This window comes from Centropristis striata, chromosome 19, assembly GCF_030273125.1.
Source record: "Centropristis striata isolate RG_2023a ecotype Rhode Island chromosome 19, C.striata_1.0, whole genome shotgun sequence".
Lineage (NCBI taxonomy): Eukaryota > Metazoa > Chordata > Actinopteri > Perciformes > Serranidae > Centropristis > Centropristis striata.
The window spans coordinates 7,871,198-7,891,331 of record NC_081535.1 but is presented as its reverse complement, the minus strand read 5'-3'; the positions used below and the strand labels follow the sequence as shown (position 1 = coordinate 7,891,331).

General features: G+C 36.2%; 1 protein-coding gene across 1 annotated transcript in view; it reads left to right on the top strand.

Annotated features, from left to right (window-relative positions):
* The window catches only part of LOC131992705 (coxsackievirus and adenovirus receptor homolog), a 98,412-nt gene that overhangs the window by 76,183 nt on the left and 2,095 nt on the right, over window positions 1–20,134 (top strand). Inside the window, exon 7 of the mRNA XM_059358373.1 lies at window positions 9,556–9,697. Coding sequence (XP_059214356.1) covers window positions 9,556–9,697 — 142 coding nt within the window. The remainder of the gene's footprint in view (window positions 1–9,555; window positions 9,698–20,134) is intronic.

Below are 20,134 nucleotides of genomic sequence, written 5' to 3'. Positions count from 1 at the left end.
CATTTGTGGTTTTTTATTGTCATAAATAGTATAATTTTATTTTAGATTTCATGATTTTTGTGTATTTTTTGGGCTCAATATGTTAATTAAGTGGGTTAAAGTTAAAAATAATACTCAGATCATGTTGAAGTTGTGCTGAGAAAATACCAAATCCCAAACATGGGTATAGTAAATATGATGTGGTATATAAAGGGCTAATAGGCTCAGACCCCAGAGGGTTAATATAGTGTCTGTTTCTGATAGAATCATGGCAGGGACAGAGGGGAAAGGTAGAGGGTGGTGATGTGAATGTTGCTTGTGTTACTAGGAACAACATTTTATTAATTTTATTTAAAAACAACAGCTTGTCTACAGTGCTGAGTTTCAGGCGGTTTTTTTTATGATTTCACCTGCTTTTGAAAAACACCTTGCACAGAGGGCTAAAAGCATCTCATCAGCTTTGTTAAGATGTAAAAGGAAATCCAAAAATTCTCATATGAGGGCATTAGTATCTCTGAACAAGACAGAAACCAGAGGTGTCTCACAGGGAATGAATCTGGTGACTGTAAGTGCACCAGGAGGGAGTACAGTCAGTGATTCAGTACATCTTTCTGGAATAAATCTTCTCTGGGTTTAGACTCAAACAAGCCCTGTGCATTCTGTGGATCCATAAAATTAATTTGTCTTTGTGTGCCTCATGATCTGTGGAGCAGACCCCCATATTACATCTTGCTGAGTCTGTAACTTCCTGTCTGAGCGCTCAGGTTTTTGGCTTTAGGCAGGGAATCATTCATTTTTATGTCAGGGTGCAGGGTGCTGTGCTCGACCAGAGGTTCCAACCCCGAGGCTGGGGACCCCCCAAGTTAGTGCTTCGCAAGATGATTTACAAGGTATTATAGAATTAGATTGCTTGCTACACAAAATTTACTTTTTACTTTTCTCCATTTTTGGTGATATATTCAATAATATATCTTCAGGGTTTAAAAACATTTGAATGAAACGGTCAATGAAAAGAGAACATCACTCTTTGTCTGAGGCTCATAAACATGCTGGATACGATGTGTCTCTATATCTTTTACTTCAGACAATTCCTATACATCTTTGGCTAAAGAAAACCCTGGAAACGTAATGAAGATGCAAAGATGCACTGTCACAGAGCCTAAAAAAATTAATATTTTGGGGAAATGCACTTACTGGCTTTCTTGCCCAAAGATGAGAAGGTAAATACTGCACATGGTAGAGGTGTGACGAGATCTCGCGAGATTAAACTCAACTATATTTCTCGTCACGTTAAAAATCAGTCTCGCGAGATTTGTGAGTTATCCAAACTTCTATTTGTGACCTGTGGGGGCAGTAAAATGAAAAGAAGAAGAGGAGGAGAGGGAGGGGAAGCAGCAAGCAGCCAGAATGAAGTTGCAGGGGCCGGCGGCTCGTTAAGAAGAGTAAGAACGAGTCGAAGCGGCACAGTCCTGCTAACAGGCTAACAGTTAGCTCTGTAGCAGTACAGTGTGTATGTGCTGCTGCTGCAGGAGGTGTTAGCTTAGCTATCTCAAGATCATTCAAGATCGCTATGTTTGTGATAATTAGCCATGCTGCTTTGTTTTGATCACCACAGTTGCGTGTCCCGTGTTTTATCCGTCGTGTATGTGATCACGGTTGAAACTGTCGCTAAGCGATTAGCATACTTCACCTCTGGAGTCTCATTAATCCCTCTGGGGGATTTTATTTTTTTATTTATCTTAATTAAACTTTTATAAATTTTAGTTTTAGTTTCAATTTGTGGAAGAAGTTTATTAAAAGCCCATCATTACATCATGCATGTAAAGAGTTATAATCAAACATTTCAAAATGCATGTGCAACTCAGTTAAATAAAAGTCTGTTGGTCCAGTCATATATTGTGTCATTGTAGTGTTCTTAAAATCTCGCCTCGTCTTGTTCTCTTGAGCTGAGATTATCGTCACACCCCTAGCGCATGGCGAGGAAAAAAGTCTGGTTATGTGGCAGCCTATAAAATTGTTCGGCACAACTTTGTACAGATTTAACAAACAAGATATTATGTGTTCATCAATTAGCTTTTAGGTTTATTCCCTGCTTCCAGTCTGTGGTAAACCGAAGCCCTTTTCTGATGGACAAAAATCTCACACCAACTAAAATCTGTCTTTCTTCAAAAATTTCTTTCAAAATCAGTCTGCAGTATTCTCAGGTATTTATTGCCTCCAATAAGCAGTGTAGAAACATGACAACCGTGTGGACATGTTCATTTGTGCTCCTTTGATGACGCAATGCTGAAATTAAAAAAATATATATATACAGTATACTTTCTTTATTGGATTGAGTTCTGCTAAATTCAGCATCATGTTTCACTCAGAGGAACCCGACTTTTAATAAATCAGCACAGCAGTTGTTAAAAATGTGTTGTTAAAGCAGATTAACATAATTTGGGAAACAGAAGGTTTATTCACTTTACATGAAGCTAAAATGAATACCAGATTATGTTTAATTATGTTCTCCGAATGAGTTTGTGCCTGTTTATGAGTTGTAAGAAATCATACATTATTATTTTAGAAGGAGTAGATGTTTGCTGGTAAGCTCAGCTCTGTTCAATTTAAGATGCTAACAAAGGCTTACCCCGACAGAAGGAAACAGCTCGAGACTGTATTTGCCTTGTCAGTCATTTAAAATGAACTAACATTTTAAGTGAAGTTAAAATTGTCATTTTTCACAAGGCAGAACTTGTAAAAACATGTTATAAAAACTGCAGTGCTTTATACTGCCCTACAAAGCCTAACTGCAGTAACTACATTTTTGGTCGAAATTGAGTTATAACTAAAAATTAACTCCTTGATGTCTGTTTTATCTTGTGACAAAGTTTTAGATTTCAATTTTGCTTATTTTCAGAGAAATAATGATATAAAAATTGCAGTAACTACAAAATCCAACTCAAAACCAAAGCAGACCGCAGTAATTGCACTTACTGCGGTCTGCTTTGGATATATATACGAATTTAAACATAAAACCAAAGCAGACCGCAGTAAGTTCACTTACTGCGGTCTGATTTGGTTTTATATATGAATTTAAACATGAATTTCCCGGGGTCTGCTCCGCGCTCCTCACGCGACTGCTTGAGGATTCTACAACGGCTGATTTCACCCATCTAACTTCTTACTTTGACTCTTCACCTCACACAATACATTTGTTTGAGATGGCACTGCCCAGAGGAAAGAGGCTGGTGGAGATGGCATTAAAAATAAAATATCCAGAATATGGTAAGTAACGATCACAATCACATTATAAAACGCCAGCTGTCATCATCAGCTGTATATGACTGACAGGCGATGTTTTGGTGTTTAGCTAGCATAAGCTTACCTGCTCCCTGAAAGCTGTAGCCTATCGTTATCCTCTGTAACTACACCATCATCAGCGATGCCGTGTCATCTACGTTTTGTCCTTCACATCACAAAGTTAATCCAGCTAGCGGCGGAAAACTATATTAAAAACTTGAAAGGCTTCACGTCTTAAGTAATGACACAACAATCAAGCAGCCATGAGTGATCTCTGTACAGCGTCTTAATTTCCTTCATAATCATTCACGGCATTGTCCGCCAGAAATATTTTCCATATGGTGCCATTTTAGTAACGTTAGTATCCCAACGCGTTTACTGACATTTTAATGCCGGTAATGTGGTAAACTGCCAAGCATCAAATGAGTGTAACCGGATATACCGGGGTATCTGTCACGCTGTGCAAGTAACGATCACAATCACATTATAAAACGTCAGCTGTCATCATCAGCTGTATATGACTTGCAGGCGATGTTTTGGTGTTTAGCTAGCATAAGCTTACCTGCTCCCTGAAAGCTGTAACGTTATCCTCTGTAACTTCACCATCATCAGCGATGCCGTGTCATCTACGTTTTGTCCTTCACATCACAAAGTTAATCCAGCTGGCGGCGGAAAACTATATTAAAAACTCGCCATTTTAGTAACGCGTTTACTGACATTTTAATGCCGGTAATGTGATAAACTACCAAGCATCAAATGAGTGTAACCGGAATTACCGGGGTATCTGTCCCCGTTGTTGACGGAAGTGTTGTCAAGCACTTCAGGCTGCATGTTTGTATGAAAGGTGCTCTATAAATAAAGTTGAGTTAAATTGAGTTGAGTAGTGTGTTTGCAGACTCTCTAAACGCCACCTACTGGTTAGAAATCCCATACTGCACCTCCAATCCCAATACAGGCTGGGAGTAGATATATTGGATGGTTTACGAGAGATTAAGCTTTCTTGGAGCAGCTAAAAAAACATACAATTAAAACACCATTACAAATAAGTTATCTAAATATTGTTCAGTTGGCAGCTAACTGAAATAATGCAATTCGTTCTTACCTAATGAAATATAATTAATATTGAGTAAGTAAAGATGTTGCCCTGAAGGTCAACTTGTTAAAAAAAAATACTGCTGCTACTACTACTACTACTACTACTACTAATAATAATAATAATAATAATAATGATAATGATACTTATAATAATCTTAATTATAATAATAACAATTTAATATTTCTTCTTTTGTTGCAGTACACATTTCTCCAAAGAAATCTCCCCAAGCCAACCAGACCTTGGATCAACTGTTTGCACTCCTGGAAGCTGAATTTGAGCCTGAGGATATGCCTGTAGATGTGCCTGTTGTGCCTGTTGAGCTTGGGGATATGGATGAGATCAGTGAAGATCAAGAGAGTGTCATCAATTCCCATTATCCTGAGACAGAAAATAAACCAAAGATAGGTCAACCATGTGGCCCAACATGTCGGAGGAAGTGTTGGAGCAAAATCACGGAAGAAAGGAGGAAGACCGTGCATGCCACCTACTGGGACATGACCTATCCAGAGAAGAAAGCATTTATTTTCAAGATGGTCTCTCAACGGCAGATTGCACGTGTCACATCTGGTGGTCCCAGCAGATGCAACAAGACCTGTTTTTATCAATTCACCAATGACCTGGGTCATACACAAAAGGTATGCAAGACCTTTTTCCTCACAACTTTAGGATACCATCCAAAAAATGACAGGCTTATCCAAACAGTCATCGGAAACAGCTCCCCATCAAGTTCGATACCCCCCATAGAGCGCAGAGGAAGACATGCCCCAGCCAATAAACTAAATATGACCCCAATTTACCAACACATTGAATAATTTCATCCAACCGTTATCGAAGAGAACATGCCCCCAATCGTAGATATCTCCCAAGTGATGTAACTGTGCAGTTGATGTACAAGCACTTTGCTTCCAACTCCCACTGTTCATATGAAACATACAGAAAAGCCGTAAAGAACAGCAACATCAGCTTCACCAAACTGGGAGAGGAGCAGTGCGAGCAGTGTCTCCAGCATGAGCTCCATGTGAATTCCAAACACCAGGCTGCCAACAAGGACCCCACTCCAGACTGCTCAGTCTGCAAGAAGTGGGAGGACCACAAGGAGAGAGCAGCAAGAGGGAGGCATCACTACAAGCTTGATGCAGAAAAAGATCAGAGTGACAACCTGTCGATCCGCAGCGTGGACCTCCAGAAAGTCATCATGCTGCCCCGAATGCCAGGGGTGAAGACAACCATCTTCACCAAGCGGATCTCTGTTTTTCATGAGACCTTTGCCACAGTTGGCAAGAAGACAGGATCAAAGAAGAAGAGTATCTCAGTGATCTGGCATGAGGGGATAGCTGGGAGGAAGGCAGAGGAGGTGGCATCTGCCTATGTATATGCTCTGCAAAGGGAGCGTGACGTCCCTCATCTTGTCCTGTGGATGGACAACTGCACAGCACAGAACAAGAATTGGTGCCTCCTGACAACACTCGTCAGTATGGTGAATCATAACTCCAACTCCACACAAGACGTAACACTGAAATACTTTGAACCAGGGCACACCTTCATGAGTGCTGACAGTTTTCATCATGGGGTGGAGCAAGAGATGAAAAGGCGCCCTGGGGGTGTTGTTCTTGACTTTCAGGACTTCAGCAGTGTCATTGCATCCTCTAACTCTGCAAAAGTGAATGTGGTGGAACTGCAAAGTGAGGACATCCGTGCATGGAAAGCAGGGCACTCCGTGACGAAGCTCAAGAATGCACCTCATCTAGCAGAAATGGCAGAGATCCAGTTGAGAAGAGGATCAAGGAGCATGTGGGTGAAACTTTCCCATGATCAGGAGGAATTCACAGAGTTGGACTTCCTCATGAAGAAGACCACTCTTGGCATCCCTCAGCAACTGAGGCCTGCAATGAAGGGGGTTGGGAGGCAGAAGAAGGCAGACATCCTGACAAAACTCTGCCCACTGATGCCACCAAACCGCCGGGTGTTTTGGGAGAGTCTTGCCGAAAGTGCTGAAGATGAAGAGTGAGCAGTCAACAATATATATATGTAAATATATGTATATATATATATATATATATATATATATGAGAGAGAGAGAGAGAGATGTAAATATATATACATAGATATACACACACTTATATGTAAATATATATCATATATCATATCAAATATATATAATTTTTATTAAATGAATCTGTTTTTGATACAAAAAAAGTTTTTGTAATTTACTAATGAAATGTACAGGAATATCTGATATGTTAATATATTTCCATATTTATGAATTTAATCTGTTTTTGAAAAAATTTTTATTGTAATTTGTTATTGTAATTTAATAAGTTGAAAACATGTTTTTTTTTATGTAGCTGTCATTGACTTTAGTTATAAATGTGTTATAATAAACACATTTGACTGTGATACAGTGTAGCCTTGTATTTCTTCATTGTGTTGAATAGTGAAGACAAGAATAACAGAAATTATAAGTCTATTTGATAGGGAAACTATCACTATATAGTGATTAAGTAAAAAAGTGAGATAAAATTATATTAAGACTAAATTATAACATAACTTTATAATATCAAGTCTAAAATACACAAATCTTTGAATAGAGTTGTTAAACACTTTTAAATACACTTATAACAAAATCAATTTGAAAATGTTTATTCACTGAAAACAAAATATAAAAGCTGAAAGAAGACAACAACATTGTAGTTACTGCACTCTGCTTTTGCATTACTATGAGAACCTTTTACAGCAATGCAAAACCAGAGTGCAGTAACTACATTTTTGGGGTCAAAGGTAAAAAAAATCATCATGATTTTTGAGCATAAAAATTACATCATCAATACATGTAGAAATAAGTGTCATATCACTTACCTACCTATAACCCATTTGGCTGGCCGGTTCAGAAACGTTCAAAAACTTTAAAGCAGTTTTTCTCAGTTTCACCCTTTGCGTAGTTACTGCAGTTAGGCTTTGTAGGGCAGTATAGTCCTCTGGCATTGGACATGGTGTGGAGGAGAGATGTTCCAGATCTGGACCCACATGTGATTGAGATCACGTGTGGACCAGTGTAGCTTTAGCACCCAGAAACCTGGATCATCGACAAATTCATTATAATTATATACATAAGGTCTATTTGACTCCTAGGAAGCTTCATTTGATGAAAATTATTAACGATCCAACTTGTACTTTCTGTTCTTCCAAAGTGATTGGCTCTTTTTTCCAGATGTTTTGAAAGTCTACCAAGGTTATTATAGTTAACAAAAACTAACGAAATAACGAAAACTAGAATTGAAAAAACATTTTCGTTAACTGAAATAAAAATAAAAACGAGAGTTTTTAAAAAAAACGATAACTGAAACTGTATTGTGTGGTTACAAAACTAACTAAAACTAACTAAAGTTATAGTGAAAATGTCCTTAGTTTTCGTCTTTGTCAACCTTTTTCATACATAATTCAGTTTTTCTATTTGAACATGCAGGAACACATTGTAAATATGTTTACTGAGACTTGAATGTCTACACTCGAACCAAAATTCAAAACACCCAGAACTGTAACAGTTAATAACCTTATTGGGGCTGAGATGGATAAACCAAATGAAATAAAGGCAAAATTTATTATGATCTCTTTGAATCTCGCAGCCCACACATAGCCCATTAGAAAAACTAAAACTAATAAAAACTAAACTAAAACTAAGCATTTTCAAAAATTTAAAACTAAACTAAAACTAGCAAACTCACTCTAAAAACTAATTAAAACTAACTGAATTTGAGAACAAAAATTCACAACGAAATGAAAACTAAAAATAAGGAAAAATCCAAAACGAATTTTGAGAGATGGTTGCCTTTAACCTCTCTAAGCTGTTTATTTTAAATGATCTGTCAAGGCTGGTTTGACGCTGGACAAGAGAAGAGCATTGTCAGCTGGACTTACAGCTGCAGAAAAACATGTTGCCACACGTTGGAAACCTCCACATTCACTCTCTTTTCGAACATGAGTTTTCACATATTTGGATATTGTTTATTTGGAGTTGTCGACAGCTAGAGTCCACGGAGGAAAAGAGTCAGCAATAGAGGCTTAGATTCACTCCTAACTATGTTTTTTTTTCCCTTTATTTCATCTATTTATTTTTCTTTTCTTTTGTTATTTTTCTTGAGTTGGTTGCTCATATATGGGTCAGTGACAAATAAGGGTTGCAAGATGTCAAATTGTGTAACCACAAATTAATTATAAATATATATATATATATATATATATATATATATATATATATATATATATATATATATATATAAACTTTTTCCACCTACAGTGTATTTAGGTGGACTTATACATTTAATTACTTCATTTTAAAAAACATACTTCTGAGTATTTCTACATTTACACATTTCGTCAATATTGAGCCGAACATATTCTGAAAACAACAATTTTTTTCTAAAGTTTTGACAAATTATGTAAAATTTGTTAGATACCATAATGTTGCAATGTAAACGTGGATTGTATTTTTTTCTCATTTTAGTTCACTTTTGTTTTCCTGTATATATAGATATAGATATCAGATTTTTATGAAAAAAAAAATACTGGTTACACCAACTGAAAATGGATTAGATCACGTCATTGACCCATGTATCTGTATGTATGGGTATGTGTGTGAATGTATATTGTACGCTCTATTTTCGTAACATGAATATACCTCTCTATATTTTTCCTTAAAATAAAATAAAAATTGCTGTACATTACTTTACACATCTTACTTTAGTGAGCTGTTAAAATGAATATCCTCTGAAATTAAAGCTTTTTTTGGAGTCATGCTAGGTCAAAAGTTATGATATATATCAGTATCATCATGTGTTTAACTCACATCTATGTGGACCCACATCTGTTAAATTCATCAGTATGTTAATGCAGTCTGGATAGAAGTAACACAGGATTGGCATGTTTGTGACAAAAAGGCACATAAGCATTCCCCCCCCAAATTTTCATCTGTTCCTCTAAAATACAGCCATTTTTCTTATTTCATGATTAATTCCATTAGAAGTTGACAGTCTTTATTTGAAGTGTAAAAAGAAACTTAAAAGCCTGTTACTGCCCTTGACAGCAAGAGTAAAACAGTTTAATGGATTCTTCACAGATTGTTCTTTTTTAAAACGGGACTTCTGAGAGAATAATTCCTTGTCATTAACACTGATTTTATTAATTCTTTTTTATTTTTACAGCTCCAAACAGAGCAGCGATGATAGTGGGCACCACTGTGGGTTCTCTGCTCCTCATCTTCATCCTCCTGGTCTTCATCGGGCTTCTATACTGGAAGCTGAGCAGCAGACATCGCTATGAGAAGGAGTTCTCCAACGACATCAGGTACTGTACAGCGCTGCAGAGACAGCAGGGCAGAGTTAACGGTGTTGGCAGCTTGACGTTAGATAACTGAGCTGCTGCGAGGAGGGAATAATTCCCCACACACAGTGTCTGGCAAGTTTCTGCTACTGTTCATTTATCACCAAAAAGTCCCACGGGTGAAAAACTTCTGCCTCTGTGAGGGCTGAGTAGTTTTGTCAGCTTGCCAGTTTCTGTTAAAGGGTACGAACATATGGATAAAACATCATTGTGTGCACTTGCACAGGTTTTTTTTTTTTACATTTGCATAAATTAGTAACAATATTTTGTTTTGGCTTCACGACTCAAGTGAGAACAGACAAAAAAAAAAAAATGATATCAACAACCAACTTTAAAAGACAGAGAGGCAATTATAAATGTGCATTACAAGATATAAAACAACAAACATCAAAGCACGTTCAGATGTGAATAGAAACAGAATCCCCGACTTCAATTAAAACCAGGAAAGAATAATGTAAATAAAACATTTTCTCGGGAATCCAGCATAATTGTTCATCTCTGTGTTCGTCTACACTTTTAGTAATTATCAAAATAAAGCATAAAACTGTCCCAGAATAATCTAAGAGAAACAAAAAAAAAATGCAGATCTATTATCTCATATGAAGCCTCACATAGTGCAGAACAACTTGATGAAATCCTTTTTGAAATCCAAGGTTTTATATGACAAGTGCAGAAGCAAATTGATTTGCTTCAGGTATATTGATGCAAATACAACTGCTGGCGTTAAAAATAACATTAGTTCCGCTGTACGCTTCAGCAGAAAGCCCGAGTACGGTTCATTAAAAAGTTACCAGCTCTTTGTTGTTGTTGCTCTTCTCCGTCTTTCTTTAGAGTTGGAAACATGAGAGCGCCTCATTGTGTCTACAAACACTCTAAGATGTTGTCGTCTTAGACTTGCAGCAGTAATATACGCTTTATTAAATCTCGGAATTGGAAAGTGGCATTTCAGAATGCCTCTTTCTGACATTAAGAAGACTTTCCTTGGTATGTCTGTTTAATATTTTATTTTCAGCTTTCAGTCCATACAGTTAACTCTCATAAAATGCTCTCAGTACAATGACATGGTTACTATGGGGACTAACACCATCACACATAAATACAATCCGACTCATTGAATCCACAAGAGTCTCAGCTTTCCAGTCATATACAATATAGCATGATATTGGATATTTTGCCGATATCCGATATGCCGTTTTTTACAGCTCATTTAGCCGATTACCAATACTGATATTTTTTTCCCGCACAACTAATACCCACAATCTGGGCAAATTTGGCCAATTTCCCAATTGACATAATAAGTAAACATAACCTGTGCTCACTGGGAACATATGAAAAGTGCAACTGTGCAGCAATTAAACCCAAATTGAATAAAACTACATGTACCTTACAGACTGCTGCTTAAATTTAAATTTAACTTAAAACAGGAGCCCAATATGTGACGACTCAATCTGCACTGTGCAAACAAAATGACAAAAAGTACAAAAAATATAAGCAGCTTCAGTCCCTAATCAGAACATCAATAAATAGGTGGGCTCAGACTACACTGCACAATTCTATGAGCTACAAACAAGGTGCAACAGAGAGGTGATGTGCACCCCATTATTTAAATAATTTATTATATCGGCGGATATCGGTGTGTTGGCCGATGTCTGATAGTTCATATCGACTGATACCGATAATGTGCCGATAATATCGTGCATCCCTACAATATATGCAATTCCAAGACTGTTTAGGGGCCCAAGTCGGCAGAAATATTCAAATAAAACATTTCAGAATAGGTGAAGAAATTATGCATGGGAGGAAGTGTGTGGTTTTTGCTCTAACTGCATGGAATTAGCATAAAGTGTCTGTCTGTCTTCTGTAAAGGAGGTACTCAAACAACCCATTTTCATTCTCTCAGGTCCGAATCAAAGACAGAGTCAGAGAACGCTTTGAAAATGGCCATGTCAGTTTTTTCCAGCTGAAATTTAACATTGGAGTGTAATTTGGACCTACATGACAACATGACATGGTACCACTGAACCTGAGACTTTCTGATTGTATATGATACCTGTATCTTTTCTGTAGTCTGCTACAGACTCTTAATATTGAAAGTGCCAGAAAAGTGCCAGCTTAGGTTATTTAAGAACTTACTGAAAAGGAAACTCTGAAAGGAGCAAATCTAATGCGAAGCAAATAGCACAATCTTAAAGCAAAAGGTTTAAAATTGTGGGAAATACGCTTATTTTCTTTCTGACAGTGAGTTAGATAATAGGATTGCTGCCTTTATCACATCTGTCTGGTAAATATTCAGCTTCAGGCAGGTGACGGTTAGCTTAGACAGAGCTAAACTACATGTTTCTCCCCAGTTTTCAGTCTTTGTGCTAAGCTAAGCTAACCAGCCACTGGCTATGAACTTATATTGATTTTAGGAGTTGTATCAGTCTTCTCATCTAACTCCTTCCAGAACAGACATTCTTCTCTAAAGGTCGAGCTGTTCCTTTTAAGAGGTGCATTGATCTTGTTGCACCAAAAGAAAACATGACAAGTGACAACTGTCACAGCTCCAGTTTCCTGTCCGGAGCCTGCCCTTCCATCCCCGTTCTCCACTTTGAAACTTTTCTGCCATATCTTAAAGCTTTTTTTCCTTTAGCTGAATGTGAAGGTTACACCTTAGATGCTAAAGTTTAGTCCCATATCTGCATGATATATGTTGAGAGTGATTGGAAATGTCACCCAGAACCTATTAGATCTTTAAAAACCAATTCTAAAAAGGAGTGACAGATAATAGAGGATTTAGATACAAACATGTGGCTTCAGTGTCAGTGGAGGGAGAAGAACTCAGCTTTGGATTCCAAATACAGCATGCAAGAGAACAAATAGTCCTATTTCCTCTGTTTTGGTGTCGAGACACTGCTCTTCAAAGACATTTCACACATCTTTGCAATGTTTACGTCCCTGAAGAGAGGCTAAACAGCATTGTTCTACTAGCAGCCATACTGTATGTTTATATGGCAACAAAACAACTAGCACAGTGAAACGTGTTGTGACAACTTAAGAGTTAGTCCTCTGCCCTAATGGTTAAAGTCATCTTAAAACTTAAAACAAATTAAAACTTCCATTCACCTCTTCTTAACTCTATGGAGTCTTGGGCTATTTTTGTCCATTTTTGAATGTGTCTTTTTTGGTCATTTTGTGTCTGTTGTTGTGTCTTTTTTAGTTATTTGTGTGTCTTTTATTGTAATTTTGTGTCTTCTGTGTTGTTGTTTTTGGTCATTCTGTCGTCTCATTTTGTGTCTTTTTTGGTCATTTTGTCTTTTTTTACTCATTTTGTATCTTTTTGTGTCTTTTTTAGTCATTTTGTGTCTTTTTTAGTCATTTTCTGTCTTTTTTTAGTCATTTTCTGTCTTTTTTTTCCTTTTTTTTGTCATTTTTCCTCTTTTTTTGTCAGTTAGTGTCTTTTTTAGTCCTTTAGTCCACCATAAAATGCTATTTTGAATCTTCTTTTTTTTACTGTCAAAACACTATCATACTCAATAAAAATTTTTTCAATGTTTCAAATGTGAACAAAGGTTGTGAATATAACATATAAGAGGGTTACATCCAGTTCTATCATTTTATACAAAATATATTTGACCTTGTCTCCAGTTTTATTTACAGCCAGAACTTTAGAGGTAAATAGTAGTCGTAGGGCTCCACGCTGCTTTGTTTTTACGTCTGGATGTCATGAAGAAATCATGATTTGGCGCTTTTGAATGGATGATGCCATAGTGCTAAAAACAATTCTTACTTTAAAATAAAAACAATAAGAGACAGAGCAGGAACAATCACAAGAAATTCTCAGATACACAGAAAATAAAAGGTAAAAGGAGTAAAAAAGTAAAAAGTGAAGAAGTAAAAAGGAGTAGTGAAATAGAAAGCATTACATAAAAGCAAGTTTATAAAAGTGGGTTTTACAACATTATCTTTTCACAACAAGGTGCATGGATTATCTTGAGTAACCGAGTCACGATTTTTGGAAAGAGACATTACTGCTGAGTTTTTCCAAATGTAATTTTTTGCCACTTTGAGCACCACAAGTCGAGCGCCATGATCCATTTTATTGTAGAGAAGGCAGACATCTCTGTGGCTGCTATCTCCAACATTCAGCAACTCCTGACAACAAATAAATAGGATTATCATTCCAGCTGCTTCCATCTGTGTTCATCATTGTAGCTACAGTAAACATTTCAATAGCTCCACCAGTGGGAAACTATACTTTGTTATTATTATACTATATTATACTATATTATTATTTTTTATTTTTTTTTACGGAAGCGTATTGCATTCACTTGAAAAAAAAAATTTTTTTTTTATTTTTTGGTTTGTTTTTCAGGGTAATTATTTCTGTTTTAATGAGTAATTTTTCTGTTTTTCGGGATAATTTTTTTTTTCAGTTTAGAGAGCAACAATAGATGCATTCATTGTTTTGTTGAGAGCTCGATTTAACTGAAGCAGACATGACTGGCTCGTTTAGTTTAACCCATTTAGGCCTTAAATGCCTGTAAAAATGCCTGTAAAACCTCTGGGCGATTTTAAAATAACCCCCTAAAACCTGAAGTTTTTCTGGAAATTCAACAGAAGTGTCAACGCTTCCTACTAAATAATAGATTTTTCAGCCTCGGTAGCAGATAGAAATGAAATTCAAAAAGTATTTGAGAGCTTATACCTGTGGCTTTCATGAGCAGTTGAGTTTATTTGTCCAAACCTTCAATAAAGTTTTTTTTAAAAATCAAAGTGTTGCATTGCGACACTCCCACATGTATTCTGATGCATTTCATTGGCCAAGAGACTGAAAATAGGTGGAAAAAACTAAAAATACTACAAAATGACGTATCCTCTTTCCCAGCTTTAATGGTAGAATAACGCAACAGCGCCCCCGGTTTTAATGGTAGAAAAGCGGTAATGCTTTCCTGGCTTAAATGGGTTAATCAAGTTTTACTTTCATCTGGGTCTAAGACACCATACCTGACCTTTATTGACCTGGTATGGTAGAAAGTTGAAGATAGGACATATATATGTGCCGGGCAGGAGTCACCATAGATCCACAGGAGTTATTTGCAGGTTTTTTTTCAAGTGAATACAATACGCTTCCGTAATTTTTTCCCTCAAATTCCCTCATTTTTTAGGATATTCTCACATTCTTCAAATCCTAATTTTAGGGCATAGCTCCACCATCCACATCTCCAAGTTCCCAATCATGACATCCCGGACAAGGTTTCTCCTTTTGCATATATTCAGTGACTCCCCGGAAAAATAAATAAATGGCCTTGTAGTTCATATGAAGCTAAAGAACACAGCCCACGTGCTTTCAAAGCAGATGTTGAAATGGGAGCAGTGACAGCGTGGGAGGACAGTGTTGTGTACAAGAGACAGAGAGGCACTTCAAGCCCCGATCCTTCTCCATATCTGTGACGTTCAGGAGTTCAACTCTCTCCACACAGACATAGGCATTGTAGTGGAAAAGCTCATAGAAGAGGGTCGGAAAAATAGTAATCATTGGAGCCATGACAACAGTGGCTCTTCTCATATCTATCTAGAGAGTTGAAGGTAAAATACAAACAAACATTGCAGCTTGAGTCGGGGGTGAAATGTTCAAAGATGAGTCATCCAGAGTATCAAATCAGTTCACATCCTGTGCATTTAACAAAAACAGATAGAAAAGTAAGACTCCAGCTCTGCATCAGGGAATTTGAAATTTGAATATTAAATACAAAAACAACATTAAATCTGACAGATCAATGCATAATCTATAGCTCTGATCTCAGCTTGAAGCATTTCACACCTCTGAAATACCAAATGTAGAATATTTGTAGTTTTTTTGCCTTTAAATCCTCACACCAGGGCTCTCCGTTGTTTTTACTATAATAAACCCACAGTCAGCTCTAAACACTGGAGAAGGGCTTGATATTCCAAGTGTGCAAGACTCTGTAGAAGAGTTGACCTGAGGCCACCAAAGAGGCATGTTCACATGGTTTAAACCGGGGGTCTCAAACTCGCGGCCCGCGGGCCAATTGCGGCCCTCGTGACGATATTTTGTGGCCTCCACCTTGATATGAAAGTTTAATGTGAGTTTTATATGAATGGCAATATACCGTGTTGTGTTTGGAGGGTCCCTTTAATTACTTTTTGGGTAATTTTGTGTCCTTTTTTAGTAATTCTGTGTCTTTTTTTTGTAATTTTGTGTGTTTTTTAAATTATTTAGTACTTTTCGGTCATTTTGTGTCTGTTTTTGTTATTTTGTGTGTTTTTTGGTCATTTTGTGTCTTTTTTGAGTAATTTTGTGTCTTTTTTGAGTAATTCTGTGTCTTTTTTTGATCATTTTCATACTGCCTCCAGCGGCCCCCAGGTAATTTGAGTTTGAGACCCCTAGTTTAAACCATTGAACTGCTTTACATCCTTCCTGTGTGTATTATACCTGACGCATGGCTCTTAATACAAGGTTATATAATGGTCAACTAATAATACCTCCAGGGCTTGGTGGAACTCTCAAGGACAGACTAGCTTCCTGTGCTATTATTCATCCTACACGTTCAGGTTTTATAATATAATTTTCACAATGTATACATGTTGTTTCTTAAGACCGTATAATAGAAAATATCTAATGCTCATGCACTCAAAAAGGAATGGTTCTTTTCCATTACCTTGACAAAGTGTCTTTATTCCTCTTTCTCGGTCTACTTTCATCACAAGCCTCCATAGAAGTTCTCTTTATCTTCATCTTCTTTATAATGTTTCATTTTCAAAGAGGATGCTGTATTGTGAGACCAAGTAGATCATTCGATATCTATATTGTTGGGTTACCATAGGTACAGAACTGTAGCATTGACATCTGAGAAAATCTTAACGGTTGCATGAGCAAGTGTCATTATTTTATTGGTTGGCTTGTTTTTATCTGCATCCGGTATTTACAGCAATCAAAACAGATGCAAACATAAAATAACTTGTACGATTCGGTGTTGATAGGTTTGTAGAGATAGAATTAATTGCATGTCAATTGCAAATTTACAGGCCATCTAAGAAATTATTCAAATTTGGTGAGAAAATAACTTCATACAGTTTAGACAGCGAACTTCTTCACAAGCAATTACTTTTTCATACATCTTACAAATATGGGAAAAATGAACATTCAGTAGAGTTCCTGTCCACATGATGAATAAATCCAGTATGCACATTCTTTAAGCTTTAGTTTGGTTTCCACTATAACTTTTGTGGGGAAATGTGCTCTGCTAATGAGAGCCCTGAGACTGAGGCACAACTGTAAAGTGTCAGGCTATAAAAGCAAAACAATGAGCTAAAATTACAGTATAGTATATTATAATAAAGTAAATAATCACAGCTGTGTTTTGGAGGCACAAGCCTGAACATAATACAGTAAAACAGTCAAAACCTACGATCTGCCTGCCCAACTTTTCTGCATTTTGTTTTTCTTTCTGAGGTTGTAGCAGACTCAATTTTAAGACTACAGAGAATGTATTGATATTGAATGAATGAATGCTTTATTTCGGTTAAAAAAACAAAAAAAATTAAATCATGTTTTTACCAAAGAATCCATCAGACAGCAACCGAAAAAAGAAAAGGCCGAAGCCCCACTAAAGGCTTATTTTTGCCTCTCCTGTACCATCTACATGTATACATTATATACATTACATTAACTGAATAATTCACATTGTTACAAAACACATGATAGCTTAAACTGAAAAATCAAATTCAATCAAATGTCATTGTAACCCTTGATAATTTTAGACTTTAAAGTCTTCTTGAAAACTAACATAGAATTACACTTTATCTTTATTTCATCATTTAGTCCATAATTTTACACCCAAAACTGACACACATCTGTACTTGAGATTAGTTCTGACTTTGTGAGTTTCAAACATTAGCAACCCTGTTAAGTTATAAATCCCCTGCCTTCATTTAAACATTTTTTTAATACAAACAGGAATTGACATTTTAGTTTACCACTCGAAACATAATTTCTAATGTTTTTTAAAATACAATGTCCTGATATTTTAATGGGTGTGATCTTATCAAAAGCAGATTTGTAGAATCACGGTATCCAACTTCATTTATTATCCTAATAGCTCTTTTCTGCAGTTTAATTATTGGATCTAGGTTTGTTTTATATGCATTTCCCCACATTTCAACACAGTATGTCATATAAGGCAACACAAGTGAAAAGTACAGCAGTTCTTATTCAGTAGATCTCTTGTTTTGTAAAGGATAGAAATAGACTTGGATAGTTTCTGTTTTATATATTTTAGATGAGGCTTCCAACAAATTGTATCATCTATTATTACTACCAAAAACTTTGTTTCATATACTCTTTCAATTTCAACATTATTTAGATTTTTTTCATTATTGTATGAAAGTAGAAGATCTAAGGTATTCATTGGTAAGATATCTTGTCTGGAAGAGGGTGAAATAAAACAAAAAATTGTGGATTCAACAAGTCCAGTTGTATTTATGTATGATGTAAGTCCCTGCAGTCCATTTCATTGCAGTGAGAGTATTTCTTCAAACTTGACCTTGCTGTATAAAATGAGCTGCTTTGACCTTTCGGATAATCACAGCCTCATGAAACTTTACAACTGCAAAAAATAGAACTAGAGCATTCATAAGATGTGCAGCTTTCCTCGGTATATTGACAATAAAGGGGTTTCTCTGCAGGTTAGATAAGAGAAGTGCCCGCCATTCAACTGCCGAAAATACAGAAATCTCCAAAATGCCAAAAGTTTTTGCTACCAATTCACATCAGGGTTTTTCTATGGTCTTCTAAAGGTCCTGGTGTTTCCATGCAATATTTGTTGTTTTTTATTACATTTTTTATCCCTTTCTCAATTTTAATAAAACTGCAAAATTCAGCACCAAATGTGTTGAACAAAGTTTCAACCCAAATATTGCTGAAACAACTTATCGGATGTAATTGAACTGGCTTGAATGGCTTCAGAAAGCCATTCCATGATGTTCTACACTTGAGCTGTTTCAATGAAATGACTAAATGATTAAACAATACCTTTTAATTAGTGATTTATGAATAGAACAACTTCCCCTAAAAATGCAATGCAGACAACCCCCAATTCTGTACAATTGGGATGAATGACGAGGAGTTAAAACAGAGCCAGTTATTAGTTGGCAGAAAAAAGATTATTAGATTAGATTATGATTTATTTGATTATTAGTTTGTAGAGCAACACTTGAACATTTTTCTGCACTTTTTTTAACGTTAGCTCTCTACTTTGTGTGTACAATTGTGTAAGCTTTGTGTAACCCCTCGTCATTCATCCCAGTGGGCGTGGTGGGCAGTGGAGATGGCAGGTCAGTGTTACTGCAGGCCAGCTACATTTATCTGTATGTTTCAATTTGTTGTGCAATCAGTGAAATCACAATCTGTTGACAGTTGCTTTAGGGCACGTGTCTCAAACTCACAGCCCCTCGTGATGATATTTTGTGGCCCCCACCTTAATATGAAAGTTTAATGTGAGTTTTATATGAATGGCACTTTACCGTGTTGTGTGTGGAAGGTCCCTTTAATTACTTTTTTTGGTAATTTTGTGTCTTTTTTTTGGGTAATTTTGTATCTTTTTAAAAATAATTTTGTGTCTTTTTTGTGATTTTGCGTCTTTTTTTTGGTAATTCTGTTTTTTTGGTAATTTAGTGTATTTTTTTAAATAAATTTTGTGTATTTTTTTGGTAATTTTGTAACTTTTTCAAATAATTTTGTTTCTTCTTAAAGTAATTTAGTTTTTTTCTGTCATTTTGTGTCTTTTTTGGGTCATGTTGTGTCTTTTTTTTAAAACAATTTTGTGTCTTTTTTGGTAATTCTGTTTATTTATTGGTCATTTTGTGTATTTTTTGTCACTTTGTGTCTTTTTTTTGGTAATTTTGTGTTGTTTTTTTGGTAATTTTGCGACTTTTTTAGTACTTTTGTGTCTTTTTTTTGGTCATTTTTATACTCCCTTCCAGCGGCCCCCAGGTAATGTGAGTTTGAGCCCCCTGCTTTAGGGGCATCTTGTGTGATTAAACATCTGAATTTATTTAATGTCCATGTTTCTATGTTTGTGAGGCTTCTTTCCTTCTCTTTGTCCTCTTCTGATGACCGTTCACAATATGTTCATCTATGCTCCAATCTAAAAAAAACGATTAACTGTTTATGAACAGCTGTAAAGTGGAGTGATGCATGCAGTTAACAGTCCCCCACATGGAATGTCTCTTGTCCAATCAAATTACTTGGTTGGAACTAATAAAGCTGCTCTAAATACGCAATTATCAGATTACAAACCCCAGGGATGGTGGAATGAGTTTACACTTGTTCATGAGGCAGGGAAGACAATGTTCCAAATGTAGTTATTGCAAAAACATTTCACAGTAATAACAAGCTGC